The 24,596-nt window shown below is 34.6% G+C and overlaps 1 protein-coding gene across 1 annotated transcript; it reads right to left on the bottom strand.

The window, feature by feature from the left end:
* Positions 1-268: 268 nt before the first annotated feature.
* On the bottom strand, positions 269-24,228 carry LOC144448953 (mitochondrial sodium/calcium exchanger protein-like). Its single transcript, XM_078139337.1, has 17 exons — positions 23,871-24,228; positions 22,534-22,689; positions 20,584-20,636; positions 20,216-20,273; positions 17,725-17,836; positions 17,232-17,399; positions 16,924-17,034; positions 15,943-16,113; positions 14,865-14,975; positions 14,204-14,352; positions 13,610-13,742; positions 10,612-10,733; positions 6,089-6,166; positions 5,384-5,459; positions 4,849-4,929; positions 4,301-4,365; positions 269-3,495 (listed from the first exon to the last, which is right to left on the bottom strand). The coding sequence occupies exons 1-17, from the start codon at positions 24,108-24,110 to the stop codon at positions 3,310-3,312; spliced, it is 2,070 nt and encodes a 689-aa protein (XP_077995463.1). The 5' UTR covers positions 24,111-24,228; the 3' UTR covers positions 269-3,309.
* Positions 24,229-24,596: the final 368 nt, after the last annotated feature.

The raw sequence follows: 24,596 nt of genomic DNA, 5'->3' as shown, positions 1-24,596 counted from the left end.
GTGTGAAGAAACTTCACAACTCATAGCTTAGAGATACAGTAACTTTAGCTTTTAATATAGTACTGAAATAATGGCATATTTAAATTCATTGATATAAAAAGTTGTCGTTTATAGAGTTCATTATTTTCATTCAATCTTGACTTTCAATGTTTAGCAAATCATGACTTTGATCAGACATAGCTTTGTAAGTAACAAATACATTGTGTATATATCATTAATAAATACTCAAACTATTCTTATAATTGTATGTATTTTTTTTTATTCTGACAAGCACAATTTACCCATTTATGAATTAATATTCATTCATACAGGAAAATTAACAAAAATGGATGTCCACAATTGGATAAGCACGAAAATGGAAATAAAAACAAAATATATCCACAACTCATTGTTTGAGGGCGCTATTTCATCCAATAGCCCGACGCCAACAAAACAAAAAAAATTCACAATTTATTGTGTGGGGACGCTATTTCACCCACTATCAAGAGGTCTACTTGCCTCAAATAAAACTTGAACAAATGTACGTTTGTTTCTTGCGATTTTAAATACAATTCTTTATAATTTTGTACGGTACCATCATATACAAATAGTTCATATCTACACATATACTCTTTCATCTAAAATACTCCATTTTTATGGTTAATATTAAAATATACTCACATATTCTCATTTCATAGTTTTTGGCACATAATTTATAGGAAACACTCATATTGCTCTATGTCAATCTTCAACATGATTTCTGTGTAAGTTTTGGGGTCGTCAACTCTTACTATTTGAATCAAATGAAATCTCTGGAAAAGTAAAATTCTCTGTAAATATCACAAAGTGAGAAGTGTCCACAAAATGTTCTTGTATAAACACAATTTTAACACATACTATTCTGTGAGAAAATTACAAATCTGTTCAATATGTGTTAATCCAGACATGAAAGTAACGTATTTAGGTTCTTACCCATGTTCTCAAAACACTCACATAAACATGAATAAATTTGCATAACTCTATTTCATATTGATTTCAGCCATATTGTTTTTCTTAAAGAATCATCAGTTTCGTGCATTAGCACATCAATCATTGGGATATGTTATTTTCATTACTAATCTGAAAGTGACAGACTTTTTTGCAGTACTGGTAGAATTAACACCACTGAGCTAGGGGGACTTGAAAGAAGCATCACAGGACCGAGGGGCTTCACAGTAGAGGTAAAACTTACACGCTGTGCTAGGGGGCTCATCAGAAGCTTTTACAGACATGGTAGAAATAATACTAGTGTCCTAGGTGGGCTCTAGACTAGATAACCTGGTTGCATAATCAACTGATACACGAGTCAGAAGTTTTTATATTAGTTTGCTCGGATAAAATGAATTTGCAGAAAATTATATGGATAAGTAAGACCAACATATGAATACGCCAACTTTTTAAAAACTAAAAATGTATAAAAAGAGACAAAAAAAGTGCTAAAACCTACAATTTCAAATTTTGTAGATTTGGAGCCTCCGAATATGAAATTCATGTTTGTTTACAAAGTGGCAAATGTTTTATCCTTTACTGTCACAGTTACCACATTTGAAAAGAAAATTTTGGGAAAGAAATCTATCATTAAAGATGAACAAATTCTGCAGTGCACATTTTAGTGATATCAGTTTTAAAATACACTGCATGTGTTAGCCTACTGTTTGGTATTTAATATGTGGCAAAAACCGTCCTCAATTTTCATCATATATTTTTTGATACTACCCAACCTTACCGTGTGACAGCAATTCTGTTTATCTTACAACCTAAAATACTGATTATATCATTAAGTACATTTTAGTCTAAAATCTATCACCGCAATGGTCTTCTTTTACTTCATAATAGCTTATATATTAAGTTTATAGAACAACTTGACCTTGGGTATGGGTACACAATATATGACTCTGGTAACCGAGGGTTCAGTTTAATACCAAGATAAACATTGGAAGTCCCAAACCAGTACATTCCATTTTTATGTAACTCGAGCCACCCTACTAAGACTCAATAATTAAACCAACATCCATTCAATAGCTCATCATATAAACATTTCGTGACAACAGTTTTAGTTTGTGTCAATCTTTGTAAACCAAAGAGTTCATTGCCAGAGTCATATTTAGCTTAGCTGTTCAAACTTGCTCCTTTTAAAAAAAAAAATATATATATATTCTTATTTCTACCTCTGTTTGCTCATGTCAATTACAGCATCTTCAGTCCCTATATGTTACTATGCCCTCTAGTGACAGCAAGTGAACAGGGCTAGAGGTTCTAGTAAAAAACTGTAGGTAATATTTTCACAGTTGTAGCCATGTGAATTTTGTGTAAACAAATTTTAGAATGCTTGACAATGACATCAACTGAATAAGACACTGGAAAATGTTATATTTTGCTAGTTCGGAAAGAAGGATAAGGCAGGAAGCATTCCCTGAGTCAATCACTATTCCTTTGGTGTTAGTTACGAAAATGGATAATGCAGGAAGCATTCCCTGAGTTAAGCACTATCCCCTTGATGTTAGTTAGGAAAATGGATAAGGCAGAAAGCATTCCCTGGGTCAAGCACTATCCCCTTGATGTTAGTTAGGAAAATGGATAATGCAGGAAGCATTCCCTGGGTCAAGCACTATCCCCTTGATGTTAGTTAGGAAAATGGATAAGGCAGGAAGCATTCCCTGGGTCAAGCACTATTCCCTTGGTGTAAGTTAGGAAAATGGATAATGCAGGAAGCATTCCCTAAATCAAGCACCAATCCCTTGGTGTTAGTCAGGAAGGAAGGATAAGTCAGGAAGCATTCCTCAAGTCAATTGCTATTCCCTTGGTGTTAGTTAGGAAAACTGATAAGGCAGGAAACATTCTCTGAGTGAAGCACTATTCCCTGGATATCAATATAATTTGTTCTTTAGGAATAGAGATTTGCAAGAGTACTAAAATATTCATAGTACATGTATAATGATTTGAATGTAAATAGACAACTAGAAAAGAAACCATTGCACTGTTCAGATAGAAAAAAGTATACTGGTATTAAGAAATTAAATGTCAAAGTGTAAAGTTGAAAGGTCACCCATAATTAATTATAGGAAAGACACACTAGTTCATTTTATCAAAAATCATGGATTTAACTTGTGTAGCTCTTGAGTTCTCCAGGCTAACCCACATGCGTTTTGGTTTTCAATGGACCTGAGGCTCCCCAAGTGATGTCATTTACCCTGTAGGGAGAATAACTGAAAACATCTCTGGCTGTATGAGCAATGCCAACCTTTCGAGTCAAAGGTCACTCCGTGTCAAAGTGCAAAGTTGAAAGGTCACTCACAAATTAATGACACCAAGTTCTATAAGTAATGCCCCAACAAGGAATACAACGTAAAGAGCGACGAGGTAAACACCGTACGGTCTGGTGACGTGGAATTTGGTGATTAACATGATTAACATAGACGACAATAAGCTGACAGCCAATCCCAGTGCTAGTACTATCTGTATTACGTTAGACGTAAGCTGTAAAATACAAAAAGATTATAAACAAAATATACTCAGGAAGGCAGACAAAAAGACAACCAAGTAAAGCTATTTCACTGTATGCCACACTTATTTACAGCATTTATTTTTGCGTACAAGTATACTGTTTCAATTGTACTAGTACAGTATGTGGCCTTTCTAAACTAGAAACAATCTACAGTGTTTTCAAACAAACAGCTGCCTGAATGATAGCATCGTAACAATGACTATATTTAGCACTCATGAAATCTAGACAATGTTTGAGGCAATTTTACACAAAATAGCGAGTCCAAGTAGTTCAGAGAGACATAACAGACAGATAGACTGACTGACTGATGGAGAGAGAGAGAGAGAGAGAGAGAGAGAGAGAGAGAGAGAGAGAGAGAGAGAGAGAGAGAGAGAGAGAGAGAGAGAGAGAGAGAGAGAGAGAGAGAGAGAGAGAGAGAGAGAGAGAGAGAGAGAGAGAGAGAGAGAGAGAGAGAGAGAGAGAGAGAGAGAGAGAGAGAGAGAGAGAGAGAGAGAGAGAGAGAGAGAGAGAGAGAGAGAGAGAGAGAGAGAGAGAGAGAGAGAGAGAGAGAGAGAGAGAGAGAGAGAGAGAGAGAGAGAGAGAGAGAGAGAGAGAGAGAGAGAGAGAGAGAGAGAGAGAAAACTATTGATTCACCATTCAACTTAGCCTGCAAGGTATGACATGTTGGGGCGCCCTCACACATCAGCCAACAGTCAATGATTGAAACAAACAAGGCCAATCAAAATTCGAAGTGGCTTTTAAAAAACTTAAGTGAAAATTTGTAAGTTAAATACTCACTAGGAAAGAGCCGCCATTTTCTATTGTAGCAATTGTACATGATATGCCAATACCTAACAACATATCTAAGGTCAGAGGTCAAGGAGAATAAACAACAACACAATCTGACAAATTTTGGAATAGAACTTTCTAAGTCAGTTATGAAGGGATTTCCTTTCAATCACAAACTGAACAATTGAACACAAAATCTGAAACAAAATGTTGTCTGACTCAACATAAATCTTACCAGCAATGATATTTGTTGAGCCAGACAATAAAATGTAGCAGTGATAGTAAGATTTTTGTCAAGCCAAATGATGTTCTGTTTCAGGTTTCATGATTTTACCTGTACCTCTGTTAGTATGATTTTTGTTGAGCCAGGTGATAAAATTTAGCAGTGTTGGTAAGATTTTTGTTGAACCAGATGATAAAATGTAGCACTGTTGGTAAGATTTTTGTTGAGCCATACGATAAAATGAAGCAGTGTTAGCAAGATTTTTGTGAAGGTGATATTTTATTTCAGGTTTCGTGATTTTAATTGTAATACAAGACTCTAAAACAAAGGATACTGAACAGAGGACCTCCAAAGCAAGCAGACATACCCATGTTTGGGAAACCTTGCTTTGCCATGGTTGTATCTGCTATCAAATCTGAAAAGGCAAGAAATATTCTATAAATGATATGGGGCAGAAAGGAATAATGTACATCAAGAATTATCTAAACACATCTCAAAACATCATATACGAATGTAATCCTGTTTGTGTATTTTTTTTAATTTATGATTTTTGACCATATTTTGGTCTAAATTTTACATCTTTGGCTGGAGCAACTTGTCTAGAATATTATGATCATCTTGACACAGATACATCCTGTGGTTTTTGAGTTTACGTTGCTGCAAGTTAAGACACACATACAGATACAAAGTATACACATCACTATTCCAAATTAAAAGAAAACACATAATCCAGAAACAAGTTTTTCATTTCATTTTTCAGCCTCATAGCTTAGCCATACAGCCCAGCCTTGGCTTTAGTACATGCCATGGCAAATGAAACAGTCTCTCAGAGGTCACAATAGTGTATGTATACAATATATGCAGTTTACCTCCGATGCTGTTACCCCAAGCCAGCAGTGTTAACCCCAGCACTGCATTGCTAATATTAAACTGAATGCCAAACATCTGTTGCCAAGGAAAAACAAACAAAACAGTTAGTGAAGTACCACAGAAGTGATGAGTTGGAAAACATAAAATGCTGAGTTGGCAGAATAATGTCAGAAACACTCATTAGAATCATACGGCACAAAAGTCGCCCGATTCACACGCACATCTTGGGGTCCCATGCTATGAAAACTTAGTCAGTAACAAGGGACACTCAAACAAAACTTTGGAGCTGAAATTTACCTAATTTACAGAGATGTACATTTTCTCGGTGAAGTCTAGCATCGTGCAAATATGTCAAATTCAATGTCATGGTCTGAACTTGGGATGGACGAAAGCTGATACATATATGACCATGACTACTTGGCTGTATCCAGAAATAAACTTGAACATAATATGTTAATTTCATGCTAATTTCCTAACGGTTAACAATTGCTGGTAAGGAGGCATGACCAAAATGATTAGGTTTTCAATTCTGCATTCGAAGGGTATGAGGAGAAAACACTTGTCAGGTCAGCGATCCAGGCATCTACAGAGACTATCATGCACTTATATATATTTTCTACATTTGTATTCAATCAATAGTGAGGTGCAACAGGTATTTGATAACTTTTATCTAAGATATTATAAGGCAGGTAAAAATGTCTTACTTCTAAAATGTTGACGATTTCATTGGCAATTGAATAAATCCACAGTACAGCCACAACAAAACCAAGATATGCAAACACCTAGAAGAAAACAGGCAGGAAATGAGTTGGGTTTTTACAAAGATACAAAGATTCATCAGGGTCGGGGGTGGGTCTGATACAAAACCAAAGATGATAAAAAGGCAAAAATTTGTATTTTGACAATGAGAACGAAGAACTAACACTTACATAACATTCAGATTAGCATTTAGCCACATTCAATGGCTAATCATTTGAGCTGCCCAGATCTCAGTTTATCAAACCCACATAGAAACTGTTTACCATGACAGTGTTTTACCCAATGAAATGTTTGTAAATTTAACATTTCCAGAGAACATCTGACAAAAAACTCAAAATATTCATATTTTTGCGTAATAACAGCTTTTTAACACATCACAATATGTTGTAGGTCTGAATTTATTCAGCAATGGATATCTGTTCTTGAAGCACATTTGTTGTTTAAGTTGTTTTTTGATCTGTAAGACCTTGAAGTTGAAACAGCAATATAAAACTAACTATATATGTATTGTATATGCATTACTTACTGGGTGATAGATTTATACATTACTTACTGGGTGATAGATTTATACATTACTTACTGGGTGATAGATTTATACATTACTTACTGGGTGATAGATTTATACATTACTTACTGGGTGATAGATTTATACATTACTTACTGGGTGATAGATTTATACATTACTTACTGGGTGATAGATTTATAGATTACTTACTGGGTGATAGATTTATAGATTACTTACTGGGTGATAGATTTATACATTACTTACTGGGTGATAGATTTATACATTACTTACTGGGTGATAGATTTATACAATACTTACTGGGTGATAGATTTATACATTACTTACTGGGTGATAGATTTATACATTACTTACTGGGTGATAGATTTATACATTACTTACTGGGTGATAGATTTATACATTACTTACTGGGTGATAGATTTATACATTACTTACTGGGTGATAGATTTATACATTACTTACTGGGTGATAGATTTATACATTACTTACTGGGTGATAGATTTATACATTACTTACTGGGTGATAGATTTATACATTACTTACTGGGTGATAGATTTATACATTACTTACTGGGTGATAGATTTATACATTACTTACTGGGTGATAGATTTATACATTACTTACTGGGTGATAGATTTATACATTACTTACTGGGTGATAGATTTATACATTACTTACTGGGTGATAGATTTATACATTACTTACTGGGTGATAGATTTATACATTACTTACTGGGTGATAGATTTATACATTACTTACTGGGTGATAGATTTATACATTACTTACTGGGTGATAGATTTATACATTACTTACTGGGTGATAGATTTATACATTACTTACTGGGTGATAGATTTATACATTACTTACTGGGTGATAGATTTATACAATACTTACTGGGTGATAGATTTATACATTACTTACTGGGTGATAGATTTATACATTACTTACTGGGTGATAGATTTATACATTACTTACTGGGTGATAGATTTATACATTACTTACTGGGTGATAGATTTATACATTACTTACTGGGTGATAGATTTATACATTACTTACTGGGTGATAGATTTATACATTACTTACTGGGTGATAGATTTATACATTACTTACTGGGTGATAGATTTATACATTACTTACTGGGTGATAGATTTATACATTACTTACTGGGTGATAGATTTATACATTACTTACTGGGTGATAGATTTATAGATTACTTACTGGGTGATAGATTTATAGATTACTTACTGGGTAATAGATTTATACATTACTTACTGGGTGATAGATTTATAGATTACTTACTGGGTGATAGATTTATAGATTACTTACTGGGTGATAGATTTATACATTACTTACTGGGTGATAGATTTATAGATTACTTACTGGGTGATAGATTTATAGATTACTTACTGGGTGATAGATTTATACATTACTTACTGGGTGATAGATTTATACATTACTTACTGGGTGATAGATTTATACATTACTTACTGGGTGATAGATTTATACATTACTTACTGGGTGATAGATTTATACATTACTTACTGGGTGATAGATTTATACATTACTTACTGGGTGATAGATTTATACGTTACTTACTGGGTGATAGATTTATACGTTACTTACTGGGTGATAGATTTATACGTTACTTACTGGGTGATAGATTTATACGTTACTTACTGGTTGATAGATTTATACGTTACTTACTGGTTGATAGATTTATACGTTACTTACTGGTTGATAGATTTATACGTTACTTACTGGGTGATAGATTTATACATTACTTACTGGGTGATAGATTTATACATTACTTACTGGGTGATAGATTTATACATTACTTACTGGGTGATAGATTTATACATTACTTACTGGGTGATAGATTTATACATTACTTACTGGGTGATAGATTTATACATTACTTACTGGGTGATAGATTTATACATTACTTACTGGGTGATAGATTTATACATTACTTACTGGGTGATAGATTTATACATTACTTACTGGGTGATAGATTTATACATTACTTACTGGGTGATAGATTTATAGATTACTTACTGGGTGATAGATTTATAGATTACTTACTGGGTGATAGATTTATAGATTACTTACTGGGTGATAGATTTATACATTACTTACTGGGTGATAGATTTATACATTACTTACTGGGTGATAGATTTATACATTACTTACTGGGTGATAGATTTATACATTACTTACTGGGTGATAGATTTATACATTACTTACTGGGTGATAGATTTATACATTACTTACTGGGTGATAGATTTATACGTTACTTACTGGGTGATAGATTTATACGTTACTTACTGGGTGATAGATTTATACGTTACTTACTGGGTGATAGATTTATACGTTACTTACTGGGTGATAGATTTATACGTTACTTACTGGGTGATAGATTTATACGTTACTTACTGGGTGATAGATTTATACATTACTTACTGGGTGATAGATTTATACATTACTTACTGGGTGATAGATTTATACATTACTTACTGGGTGATAGATTTATACATTACTTACTGGGTGATAGATTTATACATTACTTACTGGGTGATAGATTTATACATTACTTACTGGGTGATAGATTTATACATTACTTACTGGGTGATAGATTTATACATTACTTACTGGGTGATAGATTTATACATTACTTACTGGGTGATAGATTTATACATTACTTACTGGGTGATAGATTTATACATTACTTACTGGGTGATAGATTTATACATTACTTACTGGGTGATAGATTTATACATTACTTACTGGGTGATAGATTTATACATTACTTACTGGGTGATAGATTTATACAATACTTACTGGGTGATAGATTTATACATTACTTACTGGGTGATAGATTTATACATTACTTACTGGGTGATAGATTTATACATTACTTACTGGGTGATAGATTTATACATTACTTACTGGGTGATAGATTTATACATTACTTACTGGGTGATAGATTTATACATTACTTACTGGGTGATAGATTTATACATTACTTACTGGGTGATAGATTTATACATTACTTACTGGGTGATAGATTTATACATTGCTTACTGGGTGATAGATTTATACATTACTTACTGGGTGATAGATTTATACATTACTTACTGGGTGATAGATTTATACATTACTTACTGGGTGATAGATTTATACATTACTTACTGGGTGATAGATTTATACATTACTTACTGGGTGATAGATTTATACATTACTTACTGGGTGATAGATTTATACATTACTTACTGGGTGATAGATTTATACATTACTTACTGGGTGATAGATTTATAGATTACTTACTGGGTGATAGATTTATAGATTACTTACTGGGTGATAGATTTATAGATTACTTACTGGGTGATAGATTTATAGATTACTTACTGGGTGATAGATTTATAGATTACTTACTGGGTGATAGATTTATAGATTACTTACTGGGTGATAGATTTATACATTACTTACTGGGTGATAGATTTATACATTACTTACTGGGTGATAGATTTATACATTACTTACTGGGTGATAGATTTATACATTACTTACTGGGTGATAGATTTATACATTACTTACTGGGTGATAGATTTATACATTACTTACTGGGTGATAGATTTATACGTTACTTACTGGGTGATAGATTTATACGTTACTTACTGGGTGATAGATTTATACGTTACTTACTGGGTGATAGATTTATACGTTACTTACTGGGTGATAGATTTATACATTACTTACTGGGTGATAGATTTATACATTACTTACTGGTTGATAGATTTATACATTACTTACTGGGTGATAGATTTATACATTACTTACTGGGTGATAGATTTATACATTACTTACTGGGTGATAGATTTATACATTACTTACTGGGTGATAGATTTATACATTACTTACTGGGTGATAGATTTATACATTACTTACTGGGTGATAGATTGGTTGTTTCTCATGCTTTGATGTAAAGAAAACAACCAAAGCTAAAACGAAGGAAATAATCAAGACGAGGTGCCACACTAGAAAACCACCACTAACTGACTTCAAAGCAACTGTGGATAGAAAGAGAGAATTGATATGTAAATTACAACACAGACAAAGTTGGTACGGTGTTTTTCTGATGAGACATGACATTTTTATATATAAACACAGACAACTTCAAACAAAACCAAAAAATACAGTTATAGACATGCCGTGCACAATTAGGGATGTTGAATCAGAAAAGTAATCATATGTCAGAACCCCATGACATGTGAGTACAAGTGTGGTGTACTCGGGGTATTTGCATGAGTGCGCCATACTTTCATGAGCATACACTGGCCCTCACATGGCATGGAGTTCTGTTAATATTATTACATATGTTTATCTAAAACGGCAAATTTCCATAGAAATCATACCGCACAATTTTTATTGTGACTGTGTGAAATATTTACATGAAACTCCTAAATGTATACTTCCCATGATGCCTTGCACCAGTGTACAGTAGGTTTCTCTGAACCAGCTTTGCCAATTTTTCTAGCTCTATTTTAGAGTAGCATCACATTCCATGGTTGCTGGAAATGACCTCTCGATTTTTTTTTTTATTATTATTTATTTATAAACGGCAATGCATCCATTAAATGGCTTTTCATGCAAATGCAAGATAAAACAAATACAATACAGATTTAAAATACAAATATACATAACAGACACAAAATTTAAGCACTGTACAATAATGACCATCTTGAGGAAAGAGTGCAAAGGGCATTAAATTTATGAACTAGCGATGGATGCCCTGTATCTGAAGGAACGAAAGTGGGCTTTCGGAATGTGGAATTTGGTCCTTGTATTGTATTGATGAAACATATCATTGGTAGAAATAAGTTCAGAAAGGTACGATGGTACTTTGTTAATAATACATTTTTTGACAAGTTTATTGAAGTTGTGGTTATGTCGCTCTTGAATGGTTGGCCAATCAAGTCTAAGTCTGGCGGTAGTGACATGTTCAGACTTCTTTAGCCCACATTGGATGCGGACAGCGAAATTAATTATACGTTGCAAGCTGCATTTTAATGTGATACTACAGTTTGAATAAACAGTGTCACAGTAGTCCAGGAGTGAGAAAACTGTAGCTGTGATGATATTCTTGCGAATTTTTTCAGGAATACAACGTCTTGCTCTAGCCAGGGTAATAAGTCGATAACCACAAGCTCGACGGAGGTAGGCTATATGGTTTTATGGAGTTCAGGGTCAAGTCTAAGACCCAAACAAGTCGCACTGGTGGTTGCCTGAATAACATGATCGCGAGTAGAGAGGGTTTTAATGTGATCTGGTATTTTCTGCAATTGTTGACGAGTGCCAAGTAACATGAATTGGTATTTAGAAATGTTGGGTTTGAGAGAGTTGGAGTGAAACCATGTTGTGAGATTGTTGATTTCATCGATCAACTCATCGTGTAAGGCATCTAAGTTGGAGATAGGAGCTGCTTTTAAGATGTTGATATCGTCAGCATAGCCGTACATTGGTGTATTAGATTGGAGCCAGAGTGGAAGGTCGTTGATATAGAGGGAGAATAGAAGTGGGCCGCAGACGCTGCCTTGAGGTACCCCGGTTTTAACAGGAATGTGATTTGAAGTGTAAGAATCAAGTTTAACACATTGAGTGCGATCAGTCAGGTAGTTTTTAAACCATGATATGGTAGTGGGGTGGATGTTATAGCATTGAAGTTTTTGAAGAAAAATAGCATGATTCACAGAGTCAAATGCCTTTGATAAGTCCAGCATTAGAAGACACGAGATTTTCTTAGTATACATGTTGTCAAGAATGTCATCAGTTACACGTTGCAACAGGGTTGCTGTAGAATGTTTTGGTCGAAAACCTGAGAAGGTTGAGTGAAGAACATTATTTCTTTCGAAAAAGGAGCTAAGTTGCTTGCAGACCAGACGTTCCATGACTTTTGATAAGGTGGGCAGTAATGAGATGGGACGATAGTTACAAATGTCTTGTTTGTCTTTCTTACCCTTCTTGAAGATGGGGACAATTGTAGCCTTTTTCCACTGTGTGGGCATAATGCCTTGGGTTATGGACATATTGAAAATACGAGTTAATGACGGAACAATCGCTGGCATAGAAAGTTTGATCAGGCGCGAGTCAATGTCATCAGTGGAAGATGATTTATTTGATGGCAGTGAGGATAATTCCGAATTTACATCCTCTTCAGAGACAGTCGAAAGTTGGAATTGAGAGCCAAGTGTTGGTATGTGATCTATCAAGGGGTCTGTCGGTTGAAGTTCATCCTGAACAAGCACACCAACATTGGCAAAGTAGTTGTTAAAGTTATTTGCGAGAGGGATGGCATTGTCGTGGACAGGGAGAGTCTTATCTGATGGTTTAAGAAGTTCATTCACCTTCTTCCAAACTTCGTGGCTATTGTTAATATTTTCAGATAGCAGTTCTTTGTAATAACGGCATTTGGCAAACTCAATCTCCTTCTTTACAAGGTTACGAAGTTTTATATATTCGCACCAGTAAACATGAAGACGAGTGCGGTGGTGCATTTTACGAACCCAGTCGCGAAATCGCATTTTTTTCTTGATGGATGTAGTTATCCAGGGATTGGCTTTCGGACGAATGCGTACTTTAGTTATTGGAGCATGAGAGTCGAGAACTTTGTAATACAGGGAAGTCCAAATGTTTAATGCTTCGTTTACTTCACTGCAATGATCAATGTTCTCCCAGGGTACACGCTGGAGGTCATTTAAGAATTTAGTGGTGTCTATTTTCTTAATACAGCGTATATGGTGGACAGTTCGGGGAGGACGTCTTCGATGTTTTCAAAGTGCAAGAAATGCAACTAACTTGAAATCAGCCTCACCTGTGTTCCCCTTTAAAGGGTCATTTTGTGAGCTGTGAATTGCTCAAAAGTCTAAAAGAAAAAAATCTTTCTCACCTTTTGTGACAAAAACTGAGAATAATGAGCCTGTGATGATATGCAATGAGTTGAGAATTCTGTTCCATTGGTGTTTATCTTCATCATAATCTACCACTGGTACAGTGAGTTGAAGTACAAATTGAAGTGGTGCCTGTCAATATGGTGTATAGGTACTGTCAGTATACTCAGTATGGCACTCAAAAATTTGGCGGGAAGAAATGTTATCAAATTTGGCGGGAAGAAATGTTTTCATTGTGTATGTTTTATTTTGACACCAAAAATTTGGGCAGATAGGAAATGTTTTCCCATAAACATATTCATTTTGGCACTCAAAAATTGGCTGAAGAAAATTTTCATTGTGAATGCTTCTATTTTGACACTAAAGATAGGAAAATTTTGTCAACAGTCAAAAAGATTTAAAGTTAAATTTCTGTGTTCTTCTGAATGTTTCCCGTTTGTCTGACACTGCAGACAGACAGACAGACAGACAGACAGACAGATATGGATAATGACTATAGCTACCTCCAGTGTCCATTGGAGACTTATCATCATAAACTGATACAATACAGATACAAATACATGTAATTGTTAATATATGAATCATGGTTTTACCTTAAATATTTCATAACATTTAGAATACCATGCTTTTTGTTTCCAGCCTGCATAGTCCACAGGTACGAGAGCCAGTAGAAATGCAAACCACTGAGAGGGTGGAGGTCTGCTATCAACACGTCCCAGGAGAGGCAGAAATTCACCACTTGCTGTAGAATTAGATGGAATGAAAAGTTTGAAAAATTCTTGAGTTACAAATGAACTGAAAAAAAATCCCACTACAGCCAATCAGGAAACTCTTGGTATATCATGCCATGTTTTGTAAATCATACAACAGCCAATCAGCAAATTCCTAACATATTCCTACTATCAGCACAAACGGCCAATCAAAAGTCTTGTTCTAGTGAATAACATTTGCAGTATCCAATCAGGAAAAGTCTTTATCAAACAGTAAGTTAACCGTTACATGAATTCATACTTACTGAATGCGTCAATAAATTTGTTTTTTTTTTGTATTGTTATCAAGTTTATACTAAAAATGGAACCAGAAGAAATACTGTAACTAATCTAAACAGATAATATACAACAATAAAAACCATTTATTGAAATGAAAATATGCCGATGAAGAAAAAAATGGCATTATTATTATAATAATATCAATAGTTATGATCTAATCATGTTTGTTAAAATTATATGCCGCAATCATAAGGATGAAACTTACATGATCTGAGTGAATCATCAATGCTGGTTTGTGGTCGGAAGGCAGGACTTTGAGAAGACAACACACCAAGCAATGGAGCAACTGTTACTTGCTCCGTCACATTTAGCACCCCTAAAGGTAGAAAATATTACAGCTTAGCAAAAGATTTTTTTAGCAAATTATGAAAGTATTAAAGAATTAATATCATTTTTTTCAACAATATAATGTAGTGATTTAAGTTATCTAATGATAAATGTTCCTTTCTCTTACTCTGAGATGACATCTATATGAAATTATCTGTTACATTTTTGTTAAGATCTATACTGTAAAGTTACCTAGATATTTTCACCACTAGAAAATTTTGTGATTTTACAGTTTTCAGCAAGTTCTCAAAGACTAAATTAATTACAAAACTGGTACATTGTGTTCATGTACAAGAAGACATTTTAGTCACTACTTATTTTCATGGTTTTTTTTCCCCACAAAATAAGTGAGAATAAGTCTTGAGCAAAAATTTTCAGATTCACAGTATCAACCTGCAATTTATTCACAAATATGTCAATTCATTTTGTATAAAAACAGAATTTTTCATAATTCAAGTTTGGTGTCAACATTATCATATGAATACTTTTAAATCCTGAAAAAGGGTGAAATGAGATAATGATGAAAAAACAACAACCCAGTCTGACACAAATAACATATATCTTTAAAATAACCACTTTGAAAATCACCTCAATAGAAGTTTTTGTGCAACAGAAGTACTTCTATGGAAAGTACATAGTCATGATGATATGATGTTGTCATGACAACATGATGCTGTTACTTTTAATACAAGGCAGTAATATGAAGTTACTATAGAAATAATGTCTGTGTTACTTTGATAATATTGATGTTACTATTACAGGTCATTATCATATTGCTATGGCCTTTATCATGTTGCAATGGCCTTTGTCATGTTGCTATGGCCTTTATCACATTGTTATGGCTATGATCATGTTACTATGCCCACTGTCATGTTGTTATAGCCATTATCACATTGCTATGGTCACAATCATGTTGCTATGTCCTGCTTTATCATGTTGCTATGGTATATATTCACCTTTGACAGCTCTGTCAGGATTGGCTGTATTTCTATTGGCAACTTTAGCATTGGTAGATCCAGCACTACCATAGCCAGTAGTGTAGACATCTGGATGGATTTCAGTACTGTCTGTTAGCACCGCGGCATTGGTTGCTTTAATGTTATAATTTGGTTCATTGTCTATTTCAGCTGTAGGTGAATAGATACACAATACATTAGGCAAAAAGAAAGAGTTATTTCTGGTCAGTGTGTGCATCACTTAAATACCCTTGCGTCAGTCTTTTTGTGTGTGTTTGTCCAGCCCATGCAGTCTGCAGATCCATAGGGAAACACAAAAATAATCCTCAATTTGACATGACTTAGTTTGCATATAATATTTGTGTAAAGTTCTGAAAAACCCTTGTGTATAAAGCAGTTTGTGCTTGCATGCTCCCTTGTGATGTTTTCTGATATACTTGTACTAGCTGCATGATAAGGCACATTTGTGAAAGTACGACCACATAGAACAGCAAGCACTCAAGCAAATAGTCCGAGTACACCTGTGTATAGACATTCAAGCATCATGGGGTTCTGCCATAGTAAGTACAGTGGTGGGTGGCAAGAATGTAGAATAGTATCACAACTGGCTGTAAAGCACACATACATGTATTTTGAGTTAAGGTTAGAGTTAGGTTAGGAATTGGGTGAGACTCTTTAACTTAGAGCTGATTTGTATTAACCACCATAAATAACCAGTCTTCTACATCTGCCATGACTGTGTAATATATACACATGGTACTCAAACTAGGGAGTTAGGGTAGGCTTACATTGTGGATAGGAATTGGAATAGACTCCCTAACATAAAGCTCATTAGCACTATCCACCATAAATGGCCACTGGTCTATATGTATAATCCTTGTGGCTTCACTGGTGACATGGCATGAATGCAAGAACCTGGGATTGTAAACCCCAATCTTTTCATAACTAATATTTTAGTGTATGATAATTCTGTACACTTACCAGAAGGGTTGGCACTTTCTTCGGCCTCTTTCTGTTTTTTCTTTTGATATTGGTAAATTTTTCGTCCAACAAGAACTACTATCACATAGAATACATACAAACCAATAAAACCTGGTGAGGCAAAAGATTTTGAGTTTGTTAAAATTGTTCATTAAACTTTACGCAAAAGTTTTTCATTTGATCAGTTTGAGATGTGTGGCACGTCTTCAATTATGTGTTACATTGTAGTTGTCGGTTTTTCTAAGATCCAAAGACCTGATTCTCTTTCAAAAAATTACTTTTCAGATTGTCAAAGTTAATACCCTTACCTATTGCTTCTCCGGTAGAGATTTCACCATGGCGTAAAATAACAAACGTCCAGTAGGCAGCTCCGAGGTAGAATATACAATCTCGTAAAAATGGCCGCTCTGCAGCCTTAAATGGCTTTGCTAACGCTATAGCACCAACTACGACGGTGGTTACAAAAATACCCGCACCTATACAAATTACAAAAACCAAGCTCTAGAATTTTAACAAATCTACCTACATCCGTTATCACACCAGAGTGTTTTATCATGAGCACATTGGGAACTTACAAAAACACTTGTTTTTATTGATTCCAGGGAATATTTGCAGGTAATAAAAAAGACGATGGCTCTACCAGATTTTGGGAGAGGAAACACTGTAGAGTGAAACTAACATTATACACAAATGGGACATGGGTTTATATCATTTTTTAAAAATAGGAAATTGTACATGTACCTACTTTGACTACGCATAGATCTAATGGGGTGTGACTCCAGGATCTACAGACCAACTTACCAAATAATGCTCCGATAGCTAACCCAGCATCTCCATTTTTGGCGCCAGTTATTGCGGCTATTGCACTGAAGATATCAGGTGCTCCATTGCCGAAGGCAAGAAATGTTACACCGTGAATCAACACAGTTAAGGAAACTATCATGATAATGATGATTTGTATCTATGTCCTGAACCAGAATAAGTCTGTGTTTATTAACTTATTTTTTCAAAGAAATTATGACTCTTTAAATTGAGATGACATAATTTGTTGATGTTTACTATAAATGTTAGACTCAATTGGCCGAGTACAAGAGAGGTACAACTGCTGACATCAGAGCGTGGACAAAGGGAAACTGTTACAAACAGGGAAAGTAAACAACTGAATTGGATTAATAACACTTGGCACAGCATGTTGGAAGTACAGAGGCTTGTATTACATTCCATCATTTGATAAGAACAGTTTTATGGCCACTTTACATAATAGTTCAGTTCACAATAAAATTTCCAGTTCCCCTGGCATTTCATGTACAGTAAGAACTGTTTTCATTGAACCATGGTGTGTAATACAAGTCTCTGCTGTTCCAACATGCTGAGCCAAGTGTTATTAATCCAATTCAATTGTTTACTTTCCCTGTTTGTAATGGTGTGTATTTGGCCACAGCCTGGGGTCAGCAGTTGTACATGCATGCAAAGAAACAATTAACAGCTGGCATGCGTTAACAAGTTGTTCTCAAAAATTGACAATGACACATCTTAAGCCGATTTCTTTCAACAATATATGTCTACTAAATTCTGCTGATTATACAAACAAGTTCGGAGTGCATAATCTTGAGAAATAATTATTTTCAAAATTAAAAAAAAATTACCTGTTATCTTTAGTTGCTATTAATGATTCTATGAATTTGGTTTCAATTCCTTGTTAGAATATACGGGTGATAAGAAAAATATACTGTGGCAGAATTCAATTTTTGATAATTTAACAAAGGAAGCTGTTATTATTTACAAAGGGGTGGGTGGGGTGTCGGAGGAATTACCAATTGTCTAGGAACAGCCGCTGAAGAATTGAGTACACCTGTCCTGACTCACAAAATTCTACAAAAATTTAACTTTATAAGGGTACAAATTTGAAAGGGGTGTGTGTAGATTTTTACTGTAGTGGTGCAAGGTACGTACACTGATATATTGACCTTGAGGTCAAGGGGTGTGCACACTCACAATAAGGAGTTTGTTGGAATTCAGTCATTCAGCCAGCAACCTAACTACAATGTACCAGCATGGGCATGTGACGAATTACAGCAAAACATTCCTTCATAAAATGAACATGAATTACTGATATGAGGACATTTTGGTGTAACAAAGACAAATTATTGATAATGTCTGAACATTTTGTTGTTACAGTATCATATATTCACAATTGTACTGTGAAGTATAAATATTAATATCATTTATGGAATTTGATGTGGTTTTGTATCTCTGAAGGTAAAAACAGAAAGTACATTAACTTTTTACACAGTAAGATATGCCATGCCATTCTGCCCTAAACCAGCCCTCTCTTCTGTGATTACTGGCTCATGAGTAGCATGGCATGTCGCATCTTAAAGATCAGTGTTTTTGCTAAGGGCAATAAGTAGGTAAAATCTGCTGGGGTTCCCATGTCATTTTTCCTGGGTTCCCACACAAAATTACTACAGACTCTATGGAGAAACACTGCCATTTTTACCCCTTTCTCCCTTTCTGTTACCGTGGTTTCCCAACCTTTAAGAAAAACACTGAAGATTATTAACTATTTTACTGCTACACAAATCAATAAGTTCTAAACTGAATTCCAAGTACAACAGCATTCTAGAACAATTATAAAAAATCAAGAAACCTGAATTAGAATTAATTCCAAGACTACCATATGTTAAACCTGCACCATTTTTACTGGGATAATGTTTTCCACCAAATAACCAAAGATGTATCCACTAGAAATTGGTCAATTACTTAGAATACGACATTGTATCTGTTAATTAGTGGTCAACATTATCTGTAGGTCGTGTAGTGACAAGTTTGAATCTTGACTGAAAGCTAGGTTTGAATCTGTCACTGATATTCACTTATCAGAAGGTAAGTGTTACACCAATACTTGTATTCAAAACATGAACATTAACATTGAACCCCTCCATTATTGTACTGTAAATACCCCACCCCCCATTTTAAATTTGAGCTAAAAGTTTTCAACAATGTATATTTTTTGCATATATCTAAACTCAGTAAAGTTAAAACAGTCTAGACTACTGAACCTACAATCACAAATTTCAATTCGCTTTTGAAACAAATAAATACATTTGTACTGTAATCCATGGAAAGGACAAACGTCAGCCAGAGAGAGACAGTCAGTGACCTGTACAATTATTGTTGACACTCCCTTCCCCCTCCTCCCCACACCCCTGGTAAATCTAACAACCATAGTTGAATTGTCAAGGTCAAGTGGTCACCAATTATTCTGTTCTCTCAACTTATAAAAGGATATTGCAATGTTTTGACTGAGTTTTAAGGTATGTGATATAACGGTTAATGCAGGACAAAAACTGAAATAAAAAGAGAAAAAATATGATGGGTTAGAAAATATGGAGCACTGAAATTTGACGTGCTTTAAGATCTAAGTAAGTTAAGGTCAAGTTCAAATGTGGATTAACATTTGGCTGAGAAAAACAGTTGCCTGGCAAAGCTGCAGAAAAATTGGGTTGAACAAAAAAATTACCCTTAGCGGCTCTACTGATAAGATAGTAGTAATGTGAGAACATGGGACTGAGTAATGGGCCTTTAAACATGTCAAAGTAATATTTCACAAGAACGGTACATACCGGCAATTTCTAGTATCATAGTATGTATACTTACTAGTCTTCTGCTGTAGTCCCCAAAGCAACGAAAAGAAAAATTAACCAAACGAACTGAAAAAAAATACAATTCCATTAGTATATGAGGTAAATTTTGACATCAATAAGATACATTGACTTGACTTGACTCCTGTCAAGTGTCTATGACCAGGTACTGTAACCTTTAGTTGATCTTTATAATTCATTAATTTCATCTGATCAAAGTGTACGGTATTTTAGTCATAGTGTACAGTATAGTTAAAACACACAACAGATATTAATAATGTAATAAGTATACCCAGTAGATACCTCTGTTTATGTTCTTGAGACAGAGTTTTGCAGAAAAGTCTAAAACTCTTCAGTGTTGTAATTTTTTTGATGAAGGAAGGGTGTTTTTTTACTTGATTTTTCTTTCATGTAACAGAATCACTAAACATATTTTGAACTGTTTATGACTTTTTTTTGTATTTTCTTATTTTCTGATGTAAACTACAGGTGACATGGGAGTCATACATATCTACAAATAGATCGCATAGGTCTACAGAACTTTGTGACCTACGATAAAGAGAAACAGGAAGTTATGCAAAATGGACAACACAAAGTCTTTTTTTTCAATTTTCCTCTTTGCTGAAGGCTTATAGATCATAGAAATGATTTGTGTACAATAAAAATAATGTTCTGACTTCAGAATTTCTAGTTATGTGAGTTTGGTTGGAAATAATTTTCAGCAGATTTTTGGTGATGACTCACTATTTGTGAACTAAGGTAAATACATAGATAATCCATTGAATAGATAACCAGGAAATAAGACTTGAAGATAAAGTCTATACATTCAAGTTAAACTGAATAAATGTTGTCCTGTAGTACAGAAATGAAATCTCATGTGGTCCCGTTGTATAGAAATGAAATGTCATGACAGTAGTAAACATGGATTCCATGCTGTCCTGTACTACAGAAACATAATTTGTATTCTTGAGATTCTGTGGACAGAGAAATGTCATTTACAATAGTAAGTTTGGGGTCAAGGCTAATATTCTTGTTGACCACTGACTGTTTGATGGCCAAAGTCTCCTTTGTGATTTATTGCAAATGTAGCATTGACTTACAACAAATTCTGTTACATGTACCTACAGAATGAAGACAGGACTATCAAGTACACAGAATATATCAATTATTGTATTTGATATTACTACATAGGGTATGCATAAACTGATCAAATTCATCACTGGATTGTCACAAGAATTGTTCAAATTTCTATTACTACACCTCAAGTCACATGATAAGTGACTCATATTCAAATAATTTATAGGTGTACACAGTATACAAAGTACCACCAAACATTTTTATTTTTTCACAAAGTTTTGATTATGTAATTATCAAAGATTATCAAATCAAAGGATTGTTTACACAGATCAGCAACCAGAAATCACAGTCTGGGAAGTATTTTTGTAAAAAGGTAAGGGTCAAAGGTCATACTTGGCCAAAATCTGGGATTCAGTGAATTTTTTTTGGTGTTGTACAGCCTGTTTTAAGTTACTGCTCTGTTTTGATAGAAAAGCACATAAACCAATGAGAAATGGCACATGCCAAAATAGCAAGATTGAGTGACTACAGTTTCTTGTGGCATTTTGTCTAAGTGAAATGTACTAATGCATGTACATGCCACCCTGCATACATCAAATATAGATGTCAAAACACTGGTGCCCATATGTCTGCGTCCAGTTGTAATAAGTTTCAATGGTTTATTTCATTTAGACAGAATGTAGTAAGAAACTGTAATCTTGCTATCTTAAAGTGTATGCTGTTTCTTTTTAGCAACTATGTGGTTGTATCCAACAGAGCCACTGAAGGGTAACTTTAAATGGGTTATAACTCTGTGTCATACAGGTCATCTGTTTTGTAGTTTGAATGTAAAATATAGACTATATTTTTTGCGATTATAACAAAAACAACACCATTTTTCCATACTTACTAAAATTACGAATGCAAGTGGTACTAAATGGCTTGAAAAATCACAGTACACAAACTCCAAATAATTAATAAAACCATCATCAGAATCGCAATCTGAAGTGTTTCTTATAAACCAACATTTCCCATCAGTGGTATTGAGTTGATGAAAGTCTCGACACTGAAATAAAGAAAAAAAAACATCACAATAATTATTATGTGGAAAGTGTATGTTTAAATATTATTATCATCATAATTTGGAAAATTATCAAATTATCATGTAATATCAATATTTATCATATTTATCTAATGTGTTGATGAAGTTCAAACTGATAGCTTGCAACACCAGGGGTATCTTTATTCTTTGTATATTTATTTCTACTTATAACATGCACGAGTCAGTTAGAACAAAAAATATGGAATATATACTCTGGTCATTCTACATCACAACAACACGCATCTACGTCACGACAACATGTGTCTTCGTCACTGGTTCTGCTGTGTTCGAAATATGAGTCACAAAATTACCATTACTTTCTCAATTTTTTTCTTTGATATTACTGGCGCTGGTATAATTATGTTATTCTCCAATATTTTACTTCATTCAGATGGAAAATACTCAAGACCTAAGGGTTGTTACTACTCATCTAGTGACGCGTAGTGACGAAGGCCCCTTAGGTCATTCATATTTTCCTTGGCTGAATGAAGAAAATTATTGGGGAATAACATCTAAGTATATGTTCTGATAAATGTTACAGGTATGACAAAATAAAGTATGTTGTTGTAAAGTTTGCGTATTCTTACGCATAGCTGGCATAGTTTGGCAAATTTTAATCTATTTTATTCCAAATATTGAATTTAATTGTGTTACTTTCCATCAAAATAAATTATATTCAATTGATATCAACTGTAAGTTGTACATAAACCATAAACCATAACTTGTACATAAGTTTCTGCTTGCAGACAGAGTACGGCACTCAATTCTAACAATGCCCCTGAATAGAAGGGGGAGGGGACATTGTTAGAGTATGGAGGTAGGGCCATGGTCACATCACAGGTGCTAAGCACTTGTATCCCGAGATACCTTTCAGAACACAATTTGATATTGATAATATTGAACTATTTGGGCAAATAATATATGGAAGGGGTAACATAAAACACGTGTTTCTAGGATTACGTAAGTCCAGGCACCCCGAAATATGTTTATATTTCTAGCCTGGGAGTTCTAGCGTATGACGGAGAACGACGTACGACGTACGACCTGGTGAAACCGCTAGACTACAGTAGTCAGTATATTACTACTGCATCAATGTACACGTGGTAATGGATCATGTACAAACAAGGCAAAGCCGTCATACTCACCTCGACGTCGTCCGTATCTTCTCCCAGGCTGCCGTTTATATCTCTCCTCTCTAAAGGAACTGACTTCAAAGTTCTCTGTAAGTTCGACGAGTGTCCACTATACGTGTCCAACAGTAGTGACACACTGTGGGCGTTACGTACATTGAACCTACCGTTTGTAAACTCCACAATTGTCAACAACACTACAAGAACTCCAGCACCACAGAGAACTCCGATCACTCTCCCAACTGATTTTTTCATGACGTCTTACATGTGGCGCCTGCCTACTATCAAATCAGTTAGATCGCCACTTTATGGTTATTCTATCATTTCCGCACAGGTCGATAGATATCCGGCGCGCACGGTATGTCCAGCCGGTGATCAACCTTGTAACTACAATATTCGCGACAAAGATAACATGTGACTGGTCACGAGGTTATACCAGAGTTGAAAGGTCACCGTGTCGTTGAACTGTATGGATACGGTACATTCAAAGTAGTTGTTTTATTTAGGAATTGTACACGAATAAACCTACTTTCGCAAAAAAAAAAAAAAAAAAAATCTTTTAAAGTGGCCACATGGATGAGGATTGGGCATTTATATTATATTTTTATTTTATAAAACAATGGCGTCCTATTTGTAAAATCAATGTGAAACAACATGTTTGTAACTCAATAAATGGCAATATGATGATAAATAAAACATATTACATGTAAGTGGATAGGATTACAAATAAACTGAACTATG

Source organism: Glandiceps talaboti, chromosome 18 (assembly GCF_964340395.1).
Source record: "Glandiceps talaboti chromosome 18, keGlaTala1.1, whole genome shotgun sequence".
In the NCBI taxonomy this organism is placed as follows: Eukaryota; Metazoa; Hemichordata; class Enteropneusta; family Spengelidae; genus Glandiceps; species Glandiceps talaboti.
The sequence above is the reverse complement of the archived record's forward strand: the minus strand, read 5'-3'. Positions and strand labels throughout refer to the sequence as shown.